The sequence below is a fragment of the Brachionichthys hirsutus genome, unplaced genomic scaffold (assembly GCF_040956055.1).
Source record: "Brachionichthys hirsutus isolate HB-005 unplaced genomic scaffold, CSIRO-AGI_Bhir_v1 contig_745, whole genome shotgun sequence".
NCBI classification, from domain to species: domain Eukaryota; kingdom Metazoa; phylum Chordata; class Actinopteri; order Lophiiformes; family Brachionichthyidae; genus Brachionichthys; species Brachionichthys hirsutus.
In genome coordinates this window covers 338,124-355,880 of record NW_027180354.1, presented here as the reverse complement: position 1 = coordinate 355,880, position 17,757 = coordinate 338,124, and the positions used below count along the sequence as shown (strand labels likewise).

The following is a 17,757-nucleotide window of genomic DNA, read 5'->3' as shown; positions in this document are numbered from 1 at the left end:
CTATGGTCCTCCGAGCGCATTTAGACTCGGATGATTTCTTTACTTTACTTTGTTTACCTCTGGTAATTGCACTAAAACATCTAAAAGGGACAAATGAAAAAAAAATGTTTTGTGATATACAGAAAGATTTGAACCTAACGTGAAAGTGGATCTAATGTAGAAGGATTTCAGCTGGCATGAATTCACGGCTACCTTCCAATAGCACCGAGACACGGACAGACCAAGGCTGAGACAGGGATAGTTATTTGCTGTCAGTGGCAATGCTTTCTGGAACAATCAATCACCACAAGTTGTTTATTTACCTTTCAGGTCCAGGTTGCGGGCTCCATTGGAGTGCTGAGTCACGGTGCGTGAGTCGATCTTGAGTGTGTGTACATTGTTGCCATCCCGGGACACTACCACGTTGTGCCACTGGTTGTCACTGAGGGGCTTGTCTGAGTTGCCCTTCATCAGCGACGGCCCATTGCCAAGGTCAAATACATAGTGGACATACCTGTGAGGAAAGATGTCATGAACGTGTGGATGCATGATGCATATTACAAGTCCAGTGTAATGCCAGGAAAGGATCCTGTATACAGTTCTAGCTGTGCTGTGCACTCACATAAACTGATGATGATGATGATGCCTCAGTCTCATCAGGCATCCTCTAGCACACGCTTCCGATTAGTGGACGATGTACGCTGCAACATTTTCCTATCTCCCCCCCCCCCCCCCCCCCCCTCTGCTTATCAGTGCTGCTCTGCTGTGCTTGTTTCTGCTGTGCTTGTTTCTGCTGCATTTGTAAGCCCCATGACTACACAGCATCCACAATCATTTTCACAAATAAATTAAAGCTTTGTTACAAATGACTTAATATCTACTTGTTTTAGAGCATACAGTTAAGATACTGCCTGGAATGATGCAGCATTCCGTGTCTGTCTACAGGTATAAGGAGGTGATCATGATCATGTTTTATTCTATTGGCTGTCATTATGAAGTGAATGGATCTGGCTCAAAGCTGTACACCGCTGTTGCCTGTCCTAAACCATATTTTAAGGTAACACAAAATAACACACTAATTTGACATGTATATGCTGAAACCTGCATTGTATGTTAAAGTCCCTGTTAGCCCAAAATTCCCTCCTTCTTTTGTGTTTGAGTTTATGGCTATTTTGTCTGTTTCATTCAAAGTATTCCTTCTTTTATACAATGGTTCCAATTCCTTTATGCAGCTCCTTGTCTTTGTTTGGAGGATGCACCTCAGGCTTTTGTGTTATAATAATACTGAATACCTGCATAGGGAAAACCTCCTTATTGACACTGCAATTATGATTGTGGCTTTTCCACTGATTCCATAAAACAATGAGACCACTTTATTTATGCGTTGCATAACGGATGCCGTTTCTCTCCACTGTCTTTTTGTACGACAAAGCACAACCTGCATCATTTATATCCTTCAAAGACATTTTTAGAAGAAACAAATTCAAAAATTCTAATTTAGTAAGATCTATCCATTGTTTTGTTGAAAACGGTTGCAATGGGCATTAATAATTTAATTAAACATCTCCGCAGCAATCACATACTCCAGTCCACAATTCCTTATCGGGTTCAATGTTACAATATGTTTTGCACATTAAATGATGTGTAAAGACCTTTCCATCAGTTGGGTTTTGAAAAACAATAAAACAAAAAGGATTTCTAATCTTATTTTATTGATAAATAACTCCAAATGTAGATATTGTAAAGCTTAAAGTCAAGCATGAAGCGGAAAAGCATTGGGATCGCTTTTTTTGTAACTGTAATTTTTTGGAGATGGGTAACGGAGTGCAGCATCTCAAATGTTCCTTATCTTGTTACGAATTGAGTGAAATGACATCCGACTTACCCTTTTACAAGTTCCACAACAATGAAGTCGCTCCCATCCCCGGAGTTAAAGAGCATCAGGCCATCGGGTGTGGTGGTTTTAAACTGAAAGAAGAGGTGCATGGAGGCGTAAGCTTGCAACGTGGCTAAAGCCAAGTAGCTGCCTTTTGTTCGAAATGTCACTGGATCTGCGATGATATGCCGCATGCCAAAGCGGGCGTTGAGTTCACAGTAGGAGATGTCTCCGTTTTTGCAGTGGTCTAGGTAGGGCACCCCGTTGAAGGTCAGGCCCTGAAGATGGCCAATGAAGTTGGAGGGCACCACGGATATGAAGCGGCGTTCAGTCATGATGCCGGTTTCAATGTTGTGGAACTCAAGCCGTGTGTGGGCGCCAGTCATCTGGCCTGAAATGGTATGAAAAGGAACAAAAAAGAAAACAATTGTAACACGAGCTGCGCTCGTCAACTTGTCGTCTTCTGCGTTGCAAAAGCAATAGCCCCTTACGCCTAGGATAGGCGCTCGGGCCTAATTATCTCTGAACAAATGAATTGCAATGTCCTGCATTGGGTAAAGTCAGTGCAATAACTGAAGGGCCATATTAAAACTCATTCATTATGAACAGCAAACTCTGGTTTGGTGTTCGACTTTCAATTTATTGTGTGAGCTGACAAGCATCCAAACAAATAACCCATTTAACACCAACCTTAAATTCAAAAGTCAAGGATTTTTACAACCATGCCAATGGTATCTGTTATGGTAATTTAGTCATATATTAGTATACCCATATTTTTTATAATGCTAAATAGAGCTCTAAATTAACCGTAATGCCCCAGCACCCAACACTGTAGGTTTCCATGAAGGTTACACATGTTGCGCCTATTTCTGTAACCTGCTGTTAAAGAAATTAAACTCACACATTGCTGCAGAGAGCGTCTTGTTTACTGCCTCACACATCACAACGTTATTCTCTTCACAGGGAGACGATGGGAGTAGTGAGCTTGGCAAGTTTGCAATACGACACCTTCCAGTTGGTAAAGCAAGCACGACTTACTTTTTTATTTCATTGAGCTCACTCTTTCCTTCATCCTGCTCTAACCTTATCCTAACCTCTTCCCTCATTCCCATGCATTGCCATCACTTCGCCTGGGGCCACAACACCATGGCTGCGCATGTCTACGCCTCATCTCTTGACCTCTAATCCTTCTCTTTCCTAAGTACTTTAAAGAACCTCTGTATTTGTTCAAAGGTGCTTAATGCCATGCAGTGTACACAAAAATAAAACTCATCCTCTTAGCTCTCTCTCTCCCTAAATATCATATTGATAGCAGTTGACAAACCATGTTCTATTTGCAAGTCTGATTATCTGATTACACATCGTTACACTTAGTCACATAGTTGTTGTAATGACAAAGGAGACATTGTTAAGGGAGGATGCAGGGCATTTGTCACAGCGTCTCACTCTGGCCCCACTCAGTGCCTCATATTAGAATGCTGAAGGCAACTCACCTTCCACTGTGACATTATCCACAGACAGTTGCAGACTCTTGCCTCTTCGCACCACCTTCACAGTGTGCCACTCGTTGTCATTCAGCTTCTGCCCCGCGAACAGCGTTTCTGGTCCTTTGCCTGAAGTTGGAGGGGCGGGGAATTGAAATCACAAACTGCACAGCAGGAATGCTGTGTGCACAACTCACGCAGCCACGCAGAGTTCATACCCAGTAGGTGACAGGGCAAGTGGAGAAAACCTGCATGTTTCGCGAAACACATTCACACTATGGATTCTCCCAGTGTAGAGGAAATGAAAGCAATAAAATATCCAGCCTGACAGACTGTATAATTGAATAGCTTCTCGGGAGTTTAGTGTTGCAGCAGGATGTCACCAAAGCCAGCAGGACACAAGTCATAACAAGCTGAGGCGGCAGATTAGAAGAAGCAGCCAGAGACAACTGGAGATGCTGTCCTCTGAGCACATGAACACAGAGCAGTTTAGCTTTTGATTCCCCATACTACTTCTGCACCAACTCTTCCTTTCCCTTCCCCTGCAAGTGTTTCTCTGTTGTTCAACCTCTTTTGAGAAAGGCAACACATATAAGAACCAAATCAAAATGAGAGAAGCAGCGTCTTCAAAGCCAATAACACTGATTGAGTTTTAATACATCGAAATTGCTAATCACGCTGCAGTGGGCAATGATGGCAGCATGGTTTGTCTTTCTGGGTACAAACACGTGAACAAAGTTGGGATAAATATTGCGCTGAACACCAATGCAAATGTGCACTGTCAGTCTGAGCCATGCAAGCCTGATAGAGACTGACCACATTGCACAAATACAAGTTTGCAATGAATTGTCTTGTTTCTGTTAATCACAAACTCACCTAAAATCCGAGCTAATATGATAAGACAAAAGTCCGAGACGTGGCTAATTGTGTTTCTGCTGCATTCTGCGTGAAACCATGGCGTCATGTGGCCCGGCTACTATCCCCAGTTTCACTCTGAGTCATCTCAGATGCATGCTGGCCACGCGCCGAGCACACCAATCTTTTTCGACATGGTTGTTAAGCTAACAAGTGTAAGTCATAAGGCACACAAAGAAACTAATCACTGCTTACCATTGTGACGGCTGTAATAACAGTCCAAGCGAGCGTGCTGCTGGCAACAGAATCAGCCATGAGTCACATTGGAGCAAGTCGCTGAAGCCAAACGTCTGTCAGGACTGCTCAAGCATATGCAGTGTTAACCTTCTAGGGGTCAGGGGTCAGCGAGGGATGTGTCAGCATGTCAGAGGGTTAAAATGTGCCAAGATTTGATGTGATTGAGTGTCTATAACATTATCCAGGGACACTGGGATCTGCTGTGAGTGTTAAACCACACAATTAATTTAGGATTTAGGACAGGGACAACGGCACATTCATGTCCACAAACTTCGCTGTCGCTAATCTCCAATCAGCATACACAGAAAATATAATTACACTACCAAACAGGTACAAATATTTTATTGTGGAACGAGGTTGTGGACAGGATCAGCCATATTGTGAGACCTGACTCAGCTAAAGAGGATAACCTGATCCACTGAGTTAGTCGAGTTCCATAATTCCACATTTCCAAAGGCCTCATATTCTTTTTGCAAGGCTTGACAGGAGCTGCCATATTCGAGTATGGCATACAGTAATGAAGGCCAGTACAAGCACTGCGATTCCAATTCCCCGGAAGAGGATGTAATTATGAGCAGCTAAAGCTCTGGGGTTCCGAGGTCATGCGTTTGCACAAAGTCACACACATTAATGCAACCACATACACACAAAGTACCCATGAGAGGGGAGGCGATCTATCAGTGGACTACAGTCCAATTAAAAGTGGCCCAAGAAAGTGCCACCCTCGCTGCTTCATTCGCAGCTCTGCAGCCCCTTTCTGAGTCAGGAGGGAGGGTGCTGATGCTGAACGCCATCACAGAGAGACGAGAGGGACGGGGCAGCAAACAGAACACGTATAGTCGGGATATTGAAATAGATTTTTCCTGTAAGGCTGCTGAGAATGATAAAAACACAATTCCTGATCTATAAACTCTTCTCTGTGGATTCATAAGGAAAACAGGAAAATTAAGGGATATGTCTCTGTAGAATTTTTGCTTAGAAAGATGTACATGCAGCAATTGTAATCAGTGAGGAAATGCATGTGTAAGCATGATAGCGATTTATTTGTCTTTATGATCAGCAATTCGCTACCAGGTGATACCTCAGGCAACCCCCTGCTGTGCACCCATCTGGGGAAGCACATTGTACATGAACGCTGTACTGTAAAACACGTCTGTCTGCTTCCAGTAGATGGAGAGAGGACATGCACATCCATCTTTAAAAATGAATGTCATGATATATTATGCACATCTGTGCAATGGCTGTCCTTGAGATTATGAGAAGATTTGGGTGGTTGTGGTTGTCTACACAAGGTTGGATTGGCAGCCTGTGTTAGATTTAGGTTTCTGTGGTAACAACTTGTAGTTTGAGGAAACACATAACTGGTGTCAGAAAATTAATTCAAATTGTGACAAACATAGATAAAGTTTCTTAGATGTGCTGCAGGATATGAACCGAGGCAACACAGCCGCCTCCTTTCCTACATTTGTGGGAGGTGTATTCTCACATTTGTGTGTGTGAGAGAGAAAAAGTGAGAGCTTGCTCTTCTGGTCAACCTTGCGGAGTAGAACAGCACACACTGTACTTTGCACAATACATCCCACACACAAGCATGATGCCCTGCTTTTGTGTGTGTGTGTTCCCACCAGAATACATGAGAGGAAGAAAGATGGGGACCTATCTTGTTAAATTTTAACTTAGATGTGAGGTTGTAGCATCGGCAGTGCAGAGGGGTTGCATGATGGGCGGACAGTGAGTGAGCGCGAGTGTGTGTGTGTGTGTGTGTGTGTAAAATTGAGATGGTACAACGATTGAGAGAGAAATACAGTGTCAGCCTGGCAGGCCTCCCAACCAAGACATGTGGCAGTGAGCATCGCTGATTCCTGAAGAGAATATCAAAGTTACACGAGGAAGCACCTTTGTTCTTATCTCCATGTCTTCTATGTAATCATTCTCATTCTCCTTTGCTTCGGAAGCACCTGAACTGCTTCAAAATCTGCTTGACTTGCTATTGATTCTGTGAATTAATTTGATACATCACATCAACTCCCAACATTTAAAGATGGGCACACTAAAATAAATGTTATATTTCTTTCTTCTTTCACTTTGGCCAGGCATAAATCAATCATACCATTGACTATAGAACATTTTGTTAAAGAGCAATATCCTATTTGTTTCAACAAAAATTACGAGTCTTGCTCATGAAGTTCAGATGAGGTTCACACTCCATCACGTCCTTGTTTATGTTCAGGAGATTATTGGATTCCACGCCTCACCAAACTACAGGCCTTTTCCCCGCCCGCGTTCCCACCGAGTGCTCCCTTGCGCCAAACTCGGCCTCAAGCAGATGGGCTGGTTCGGCGTAGCTTCGCTCCAGCCGACACATTGGCTTGTCAAACAGGCGGCCGCAAACAGGCCGTGCCAAGCCCAGTCCTACTGCACTGCCATGAGAATAATGCGCTGATTTTACATTGGAGGGACAGACAGTGAGACATTTTCCATGTTTTCACAAAATCCGAAGGAGGGCATAATATAAAAGCAAATGATTCCAACTCAAATGTACTATTAGATAAAGTCAGAAGCACATTTGCACCGAGACACACTCACTCACTGACAGTCCATGCAGCAGACATGCGGTGTGACCTCACACCACCTCAGGCATACTCACAATCAACACTACACTAGCAACCAGACAGCAACAGAGGAGACACACACTGCAATCACTCGGCATGGCTCTTTCACTCTCACTCACACACACACACAGAGAGAGAGAGAGAGAGACTCTCCCCTCTGTCCTGTGCAGATGGTAACGATGGCCTGTGTTTGGGAGGTTAATGGCTGTTTGCTCCTCACAACCTTCACACTTGATTACTCCAGTCGACCGGTGTCTGGACAACGGGGCCACAACTCCAGGACACCAAAGCCCTTCCTGTCCCTCCTCTCAAATTCTAACCCTGTGTTCATAATAAATGCTGCTGCAATAATTGAGGACGCAATGTGCAAAATGGCTCTTATCCTGTGCGCAAATCAAAAATAGACTTTGAGCTGTCGGGCAAGTCTGAGAAATCCCAAGCACCCTTGTGATACCGAATGTGTCAAATATCTCATACAAACCACACTGGGCAAATACTTCTGTCATTGGTTTCAACAAATACAACGCAGAAGCACATTCTGACATGGGGGGAACTCGTTTTAACAAAACAATTTAATTCCGTAGCATGCAAACCTCCACCAAGAAAGCAATCCTCCACACCTACTCATCTGCAAAGCTTCCTGGAAATCAGTTTATTAGTTCTTGCATATTTGAAGGATTTCTTCCGAAAAAAACAAAATGCAGACAGAAAAATAAGGAATAAATTCCAAAAGTTATCCTTCCTGATCTGCACTAAATTTGAGTGGATCTCTTCCTGGAACAGGCCAAGTTCATTCAAATCTGGCCAAATTCAATAAAGGTTTAGTTTAAATCTGACAAATCTTCCAAACCCATGGACGTGCTTAAAGTGTAACCTGAGCAAAGCAATGAATGTGGAGTTGGAATAATGTTTTTCCTTTGTGCTTTCCAAAGGATGATGCTTGGCTCAAATACACAAATTAGCACAGCAGGTTATTAAATGTTAGCCTCTTTCACGCAATTACTTTGAAATGCTTTTACATCCTACATGGATGCAGGCAACAAAATGGACCCTCATCTATTAAAGGTTATTGACAGAGTGAAACTAAATGTTTCATGCAGTCATGCTTGCCTGATATAATTTTGTCGGCTTCATCAATGTATTTATTTTTTTGATTAAAATCTACCTATTGTCTCGTTTCACTATGAACTCTTATGGCAAAAATAGTTGTTTTTTATAGATTTGTTTAACTCTACTGTGAGAAAAATCTTCCCCACTTAGTCTTTTCTCACATCTGTGGCTTAGGTGAATCTACAGACGCAGGATATGCAAATAATACCTTATTCATAGACCCAGGGGTGCTTTGTTTTGATCATTCATGACTAGTAAGTGTGCTAACTGCCTTCATTGACTTTCAGATTCAGAGGGAGGTGACTTGTTTAAAAATGAGCCCAGCAATGATTAAATTGGAATTGTGCTTTGACCAGACCAATCCTATACACATTATACAGTTGGGGGATTGATTTCTTTTATGTGCATGTTATTCTCTCTATCAGTTGTTCTGCAAGCATCAGTGCAGCATAAAAAACTATATAGTTGTAACTTTGCAAACACAAATGATATGGAGAAAAAGAGGCAGACATTGCTGCTCCACTGGTGAATGTGTTCTATATGGGGATAGAGTGCTCTTCAGAAGGGTGACCTAAATGCACACGTATTTTTATTTTAATGGAAAGGCAGATAACAGCAACAGTTTCACAAGGCTGCACGGTTTATTAAATTTTATATGGCGAGAGACATGATTTACTTGTCATAGTTTTCAAGATAAGAACTCCTCTGGCAATGATTTCATTTGGCTTCTACCTTAAGATATCATATTTCTGATCTCAAAAGAGATAGGCCTATCACTGCAGGTCTAATGAAAGGTTGTTTGTGTGTGAGTGTATGTGGCGGAAAGGTACAGCATTATGTCATAGGATATGATAAGTAGATAAAAGCATGTGATGCTGATAAAAATGCAAAGAGACATCAATATTGAGACTCCCCCCCCATAGATTAATCTGTCTTCTACCATGTCCTCTTTTTCCCCCCCACAGTCGAACCAAATCCCTTCACCTTTCTATTACAATGTGTCCCTCTTCATTATTTCTTGCATCTCTAAGAACAAAGGCCTTTGTGGGTGAATGAGAGGGACTGGATGATGGAAGTATGGGAGGCCTGGAAGTCAGCTGAGGACGTTGAATTGAATGCTGACACTACAGCAAGACAGCCTCCCTGCAGCCACACCCAAAACAAGTCCCCCGCATGGTGCTGCATGACAAACAGCCAGAAAATGATAAGAGGGCACGGACTGTGTGCAACCAGCAAGGATGGAGGGAAAGGTCAACAAGAGAAAAGGAAAAGTGGGACAAGTCCTGACCCTAATTGCCAATTAAAGAGACAAAACATCCTGGAGCTGTGTCTATGTGTGTACAGGATGATTGTTGTCTCACACCATTATTTGTATTCAGTGCTTGGTGTCTGGGCCACCCACTTTCTCTTTCCCACTGCATGTTTTTGCCACTGTTCACAAGGGGCGCGCTTGTGCTTTAAAATCCATGATAAGATAAATTCCGATGAAAGCTTGTAGAACTGCAGGTGGACAGGGTGGGAAGACATATTTGAGGTGGAGAGGACAGCAAATTGATTTTCAGAGGTAGTGAATGAATCATACATTCCATCTGCCCTCAACAAAAATGTAGCGCTCCCTTCAGATTGACTTACTCCTTCCCTTTCATAATGCCATCCACCAGCCTCCTTTTTGTTCTTATCAGTTCCCTTCATGCCCTTGTTTTTTATTTGTATTCTTCCTCCGCCTCACATCTGTCTCCTTTGTTCTCCAGATAAAGGTCTCAGAGGGGAGCGCAGATTTACGATTTAAACCACACTTCCCAGCATGCTGCAGCAGGAGGAAGGTAATATCCCAAAGGATAGCCATCAGTCCTGCAAGGCAGCATGGGCTTCGACAGCTCCATGCTGCTGCCGGTTCTCTCATTAAAGCCTTTGTAATGAGTCCACATCTAAACTGTCGGAAGAACCACGTAATGCTGAAAGGAGGCAGACTGATTTAGGACCAATGCTATGCAGGCCAGCTAGCCACATCCACCCTCACAAAGGTCCTGGCCTGCATGTTGTGATTTGATACATTTCAATAACTATTTTCTTTGTTCATGAAATTCTGCAAAATAAATAGACGGAAAAGAAACTTTGTTCAAAATAACCTCGACACTTCTGCAGAATATAAAATTTTAGGTTTTCAATTCAACATGTTTCTTGCTTTTTGAAATGATTGGGATTAGTAATTGGGGAGTTTGGCAATAATTTATTCAGCTAGTACAACACAAGGTGCAACGGTCAATGTTTCTGAAAAGGACTGAATCATCAGCGAATCCCCCCCCCCCCCCCCCCCAAAAGCTGCCACCCTCGTGTTCCGACACGACACCTGAGCTGGCGAGTGGACCAGGCGGGCAGAAATGATTGCTCAAGCATGCAGACTATCGGTCCCTGACCTCTCTCTTTGAGCAGGTTGTATAAGGCGTCTCAAGTTCAAACAGAAGGGAGACAGGAAAGAGAGTGGAGATAGAATATTGAAGAAAACAGACAAACGATAGAGCCCAGTGCCGTTATGATGGAACCGCATCATCACTGTTCCTCTGGGTTCTTGTTTTTCTTTTCTCTGATTCAGTCACTTTTCAACAGTCTTCAAGGTCTACACACACACACACACACACACACACACACACACACACACACACACACCCTTCTTTATCAGTGTTTATTTCTTCATCTGTCTTCTCTTCTTCTTTCTAGACTGTGAATAAAGGGCCTGTGACAGTGGGCAGTGTTGGAAATTTCAAGGCTGTTGGCCAGTGAATAAGAATGAAGCATTACTTTAAAAATATGAAATGAAGCATAATGGACAATATAAGGTCAGGGGATTTCATACAACCACGGTCCATCGCCTGCCCAGCATGTCCTTCGGCTAGACAACGTCTTTAGGGCTTTTATTTTTGATTGCATAGCATTCATAACTCTTCAGCTCATTTATCCATTTTATGCACGGCAAAGGTTTAACTTGTCGCTCATCTGAGATGCTTTATATAGCAACAAACGCATAGATATAAAATTCAAAGGGGCTTGAAGATATAAAATGTGATTAAATGAATTACAATTATAAGAAATGCTTTGATGGATGTTTATGTGTATGGTTTTGAGTCCCAAGATGTTTTGCTTACTGCATATTACTGCTCAAAGGACACTTGTATATCCGGACACAGTAGTTCAAGTATCGCACAATGCAATATTCACAATTTGTAACACTGAATTTGATTTCTGTTGTTCATCTGCCTGCGTGTCTCTGATGGTTCACAGATCTAAGACATTACGCTAATACCACACATCTCTTATTGGTTAATTGCTTCACATCTTGCCTGTCGTTTGGTAGAATGAACAGAAAATAAAAAGCAGCCATCCTCCATTGGAGCACTTATGGTAATTAGTTTTAAAAATCTAATCACTATCAGAGCGTCTCCAAATAGATTTAATAAGTAACTCACTCAGATATATGTTCAAATTTCCACTCTAGGATGTTTTGCATGTGCCCACTCCAAATCCATCGCCGATTCTGTGTGGCTGAAATAGAATGTGATGACTCATATATTAAGTGAATGATTGGAAACTCATTCAAATTCAATATTTATGAGAGCCATCTGCTCAGAGAGAAGTGTGGAGGAGCGACAGACAAAATCCCTATTCAATACAAATTAGTCTGAACAAAGCATTCATTTAGAAGGAAAATAACAACGCCATATTTTAGCACACGTACTGTAAGTGCGGTAAAAAGTAGTACATCAGTCATTTGCATGGCTTAGGCCGATAGCTTCCCCGACAGTGCTTCAAAACTTTGAGAGAAGCAGTTAGGACTGCGGCAGGAGAAAGGAGAAAGTCTCAGTGACAAATATAAGCTGTCCCATTGTGGGCAAAAGAATAATATGAATTTATCTGCCTACAATACAATGCATTCTTTCATCAGTGCATTTACATCTGCTCTGTTTGGGGGCGTTCATAAAACTATGGCAGCGTTGGAAAGAAATGTACTCTTCTCTTGATGCTATTAAGTCATGATTGTGCTATTATCTTATTGTTAAATTACTAATTAAAAAAGTTAAAAGATTTACCTATAGTCCTACATGCATTTATCAGGATAAGTCCAAAGTTATGACAATAATATAGTTTTACTCCTTAAAATTTGAGTCTAATAAATGTAGACATTGTGCATGCCATGAGTTGAATTAATTACTTAACTTTGCCTCTTCTTTATACTTGGATAATACAAGTTAAGCATGCAGAAAAAATAAATAAATAAAAAAACATTGAACTCTTTCAGTGGCAATAACGTCTAAATACGTTTTTTACAACCCAGACATTCACTTCCCTTTCCGCCTCGCTTCAACGGCCAATAACTCCATACCTGAAAAAAGTAGGAACACACTTTTTATTCCTGATGAAAGATACTTTGATCGTTCCTTTCCACTCTAACCATCTAAAACTCACACTCTATCATTTCCCGGAGACTCATTATATTGTGGAAACAAACAAATACTATATATTGTTTTAGTGTTTAATAAAGTGCAATCAGTTAACAATTGTCCAACAAATTTCAACTAGACAATCATGGAGCAAAACATTGGCCATAACTATTAATGTTGGCTGATTTCATTACCAACCTGAAAAGCACTCAGAGAGCGCAGACCTCCACCAAGCAGCTCATTCCCCTCCTAATTTGATTTACACCATCCACATGGTGATCTGGATCATCACCAAAAGGTTATATATTGTTCTCGGTATCTTTATATACCATCTATGAAAAGTAAAAGTGAATCAGAGTTGATGTGTATTTTCAACATGAGGTGAGGTAATAATTCCTACAGTATTTAATAAATGTTGCTGTAGATCTGGTTATAAACTGAATCATAACCAGCCACTTTTATTCTCCTTGACACACACTGACAGTTTGTGTGTGTTCCAGCGTGTTCTGGAGTGTGTACCTGCAGCTAGGCTGGCCAACGGCTATCACATTAGCAGATGGAGGCCTCATGCCCGACATGCTGCCCATATGTCATGCCAAATCTGATCTCATCTGGTGCTAAGAAAGGCCACATTCCAAATAGACATCAGCCTGACACCCTGACCTGACTGAGGCTGTAGGGTAAAGCTCTGCTTCATATCACATCAATCACATTAAGGTGGAAAAGCAGGTTTGGAATGTACACAGAAACACAAGGTTGATCCTTTGCTTCCGATGCTTCACAAGACGCTCCATAGTCTATTTAAAATTATTGAACGATGTGACGCAGAGTGATGGAGAATGTGGAAAGGAAGTGAAGAATTGTGTGCAGGCAGGCTGAAACATGTGGAGGAAAGTATCAGGTGTGTGAAGAATGTCAGTAAGGCTCCATCGGAACAGGGCTAGAGGTCGACCCAGCGGAAGATACATGGACGTAGTGAGGGAGGATATGAGAGTGGCTGGTGTTGGGGAGGACGATGCAAAGGACAGGGTGAGGTGGAGAACATTGATTTGCTGTGGTGACCCCTCACGGGATGAGCTCAAAGAAAAAGAATAAGAACCTCATTTAGTCTGTCAACAGTTGAAATATTGAAAGTCTGACGATAGCAGTCAAACCGCAGCAGATACGATAAAGGAAGAACACTGCATATGCCAAAGCTATCGGTGTATCAATGCAATTAGTCTGATAGTGATCAAGATCCATTATTGTCACAGAATGCCACCAAATCTAATCAACCGCCTGCTTTCCAGATTATTATCAAATCACACTGTTAATATAATTTGTATGATGCAATAATGTGACAGTGAAGTTTTAAAGAGTAAATTTGGCTCAAACTACTCAGAAGTGCATATTTTGATGTTTCCCTTATTCTAGTGATTTGACTCATATTACTATTTGAACATAGACTCACAAGCCTTCCTTGCAGGTGATCATGACATTAGTCAAAGTGCTGCTTATTCTGCTCGGATTTTGTGCTGCTCACTGCACATACATGGACCAGCCAGCAGAGGCCTTCCAGGCTGATTCTCTTATTCGGGATTCTTTATTTTAGTCACAGATCAAAATGACAAACCGTCCCACAGATTTAATTGCTTTTTATTTTACATGTAACTCTTGGTCTTGGACCTTGTTTTCTCCTAATCGATTGCTGCACAAGTTCAAATAGAATATTCCTTACAGAAGAGCCAAAACTGAGATACTGAGATTTCAAAGTCAGTCACGGATTTATTTTTAAATTGCTGCAGGATATGGGTAGACAAACACACAGTAAATATCATTTTGATCTTCTCAGTGGAAATCAATGCTCTACTCACACTATCCCTAGTGCTTGCCTGACATCTAGTGGTCAGCTTGGGAATGAACAACCTCTAAGAATGAAATGCTTTGGGTGCTGCACATATTCAGAATTCAGTGATATAATTTGTCATACACTGAGACTGATTTCATGCTTGAAGGCAATGTTTGAACAATTTTGAACTCAATAAGGTAAGTTTTTAAGTCCAGAGATGAGGCATATATACAGTGGATGTTTAATCAAGTAGAAGTGCTGCACAAAAACCAAAGAAATACCTTCACACTGCCATCACAGACTCCTTATCCACACACAGTGACTCTAATATTACACATCAGCCACAAAAACGTTCATAAGGTGAAGGGTCGTTTACCCCCCCACCCTCCCGTCAGCTCTTTTGTTGAGATGCACCCAGGTGTGGCTGGCTGCGGTGGACTCTGGGGACAAGTGTTGCTGATGATGTCTTAATCCTCAGTTTGACTCAAAATGGCTTCTTTAACTCCCCTCAAAACCTCTTCCAGAATCTTAACACTTTCCTTGCAGGTGGAAAAGAACTGTTAATCCCTTTCTGATGCTACATTTTTAATTTACGTTCAAAAGCTAACCCTAAGGCACCATACCGTATCAAGCTAATTACACACACACACACACAAAGAAACACATTTTGTGACAAACATCAGGTTTTCTCCACTTGACACTGTGGCTGGCAGCACTTACCTGCGGGCTACTTGTTCAATTGTCATGATAGAGAAAACAATTTGCTGTCATTCGGTCAGCATGGAGCAGAAAAAAAAACATTTTCTAGCTCAGAGAACAAACATTCACCAGGTGGTGCCGTCTCTGAGTGGACAAGCAAATAGCTTTATGGGGACCCAAACTACAGTTTTCCCCCATGCAGAGAGCAGACAACACCTGTGTGAGCAGCCCGGTGGAACCTAGACTCAGAGGAGCATAATAGGAAACGGGAGCATCCAACAGGGAGAGGCAAGTTTCTGGTTTCGGAATGTGTTGTTGCAAAAAGGTTGACAGGAAAATTAACAGAATGGGTAACAAGTAAGGAGGAAGCTATGAAATATTTTACTTAAACATGGACATGAGCAAAATAAGGGCTTGGAAAAAATGGGAATGAAGAACCAAAAAAAAAAATGAAAGGAAAAACCACACAAAAATAAATTAAAGATAAACTATTTCAAAAGGTGCCACTGATGAGGTCAGGAGGGATCAGATAAATTCTACAGCACAGAATCAAGATGAGAAAAACAGACACGTTTTAGTCAGAAAAATGGATAGGACCACTTACTGAGGCTACAGTCTATCCTGATACAATCTGGTGAGAGAGAGAGCGAAATGTGAGATCAAATCAAAAAAGGATAAAGAGAAAGAAAGAACGACATTTTACATCCTTCAAAGTACATTCTGCAGACATCCAAGCAATGCTCTGGGGCCACCATCCGGGGACAGGCTCTGAGTCAGGATCACCCTTTCCCACCGTCAATCCTACCATCCATTCATTCTTCAACCTCAGAGCACAGCAGAAGGCAAGACACTGCAGATCTACGCCGGAGGAGAACCTTAGAATGTTTCTACCTTCAAAATATCCATCATAAAAATAAACTATCCGGAATATTCCATGCTCATATGAACACGTAATAAATAGTTTGAGTGAGATTGCGAAGAGAGTATCAAAATGTAAATTGTGAGAATTATGAGGGTTTTATTTCTGTTATGCAGCGCTGCAAAATACTGAGCATTCAAGATTGAATGTACCATCTGACAGCTTATACTATCATCTTTTTTTTTAGTTTTACCTTTGTTGATTGAAAACATATTTTACAATTAAGTAAATGTCGCTTGGAAATTTAAGTATGCATTATTAACCTTACAGAACAAGTTAGATAAAACCTAATATATTCAACTGCACAAAATACTTAAGGCAGATGTTACTGGTATAAATAGATGCAATGGTTGATTTTAGATAAGCTAAAGAAAGGCAGTGAAGCCATTATACTTACACTAATGCCCATGTATGTTTTCGTGTAGCCGCTCATGCAGTCATGTGAGTAGATAGATGACGTTTTACACAGTTGATTTCAGTTCTCTTTCCTGGTAATTAAAGATGAACTTGCCTTCTACAGCACTCTAGGTGTGAGAAACCCAACAGTGTATATGGCAAGAAAGGGTGATCTGCACATCCCAGCCCACCTCATGCCTGGTGCACACGACACTCACCATACGGGACCCCTCTGTGACAAACGGTGTAACAAAAACTAAAAACGATTGTGAATGCTAACTCTCAAACTGAATCCTTCTCCGTAGCTAATCCTAAACTCCATTGTCAGAAAACACATCTTTTGTATTCCATTAAATAATTATCAAAATTGCATTTACTGAAATCAATTTGGTGCCCTTCTGCCCCACCTAGTGGCTAGAAAGTGCATGTGCATGTGGCAGAGTGGCTGGGTTGTGGTCTCGAGCTGTCAACCGCTACAGAATAGTGGACACAAACAGTCAGGGACTGGCATCACCCTGCAGGTACGTGTGTGAGAGACAGATACGGTTCAAATTAAAGTGGTTACGTGCAATATGTGTTGGTAAACAGCAATGTTTTCTAAAACGGACAGAACGTTTGTGCATGTATATACATTTTTATATTGATGCACAATTCATAGTTTATTGAAACACTAGACAATGACAGTTTATTGTCATTGTATGCCATCTATATATATATATATAATTAAGCTTAAGTATATCCAGGTAGGGTGGACTTAATTCCTTACTGATTGTGGGCTAATTTATTTCTTGACAACATCTCTATAATATCCTGATGTCTGTCCACTCTCCGGCTGCTCGGAGGTGCCATTTAAGGACACCACTCTTAAAGGAGCCCTTTTCTCCTTTCAGAGTGGTGTCCTCCTAGTATATGATGCATTTGTGGACTGGACCATTGTGGTTATCAGTGGGTGCTCAGGGGCCTGCAGGTACATGTCTGCGCCGCTACAGCTGTGAGCTGGTCCCTCTGACTGTTTGATCCAAGGGCCGCAGACATACAGACTATTGAAGGGATGAAAAGTTCCATCGTCTGAGTTATGGCCAGGTGGGTGTTTGAGTGACAGAAAATAGAAAAGATGAGAAAGTGGAAAAGAGAGGGAAGGGGCCCCCCTATGTTTATCCCACCGGTACCCTTCCTGTCTCTAGGTGGCTTGAACTCAACCCGGTGTGCACCTCTGTCACGCTCCTCGAGCTTCACTGGTGAGTTTGCTCCTCCAAAGAATCGGGA

At 41.8% G+C, this 17,757-nt stretch overlaps 1 protein-coding gene across 1 annotated transcript in view; it reads right to left on the bottom strand.

Annotated features, from left to right (window-relative positions):
• Nucleotides 1-294: 294 nt before the first annotated feature.
• The window catches only part of LOC137913962 (neurexin-2-like), a 161,798-nt gene continuing 144,335 nt past the window's right edge, over nucleotides 295-17,757 (bottom strand). The window contains exons 11-14 of the mRNA XM_068757582.1: nucleotides 15,781-15,807; nucleotides 3,349-3,468; nucleotides 1,865-2,246; nucleotides 295-493 (exon numbers count right to left, since the gene is read on the bottom strand). Coding sequence (XP_068613683.1) covers nucleotides 295-493; nucleotides 1,865-2,246; nucleotides 3,349-3,468; nucleotides 15,781-15,807 — 728 coding nt within the window. The remainder of the gene's footprint in view (nucleotides 494-1,864; nucleotides 2,247-3,348; nucleotides 3,469-15,780; nucleotides 15,808-17,757) is intronic.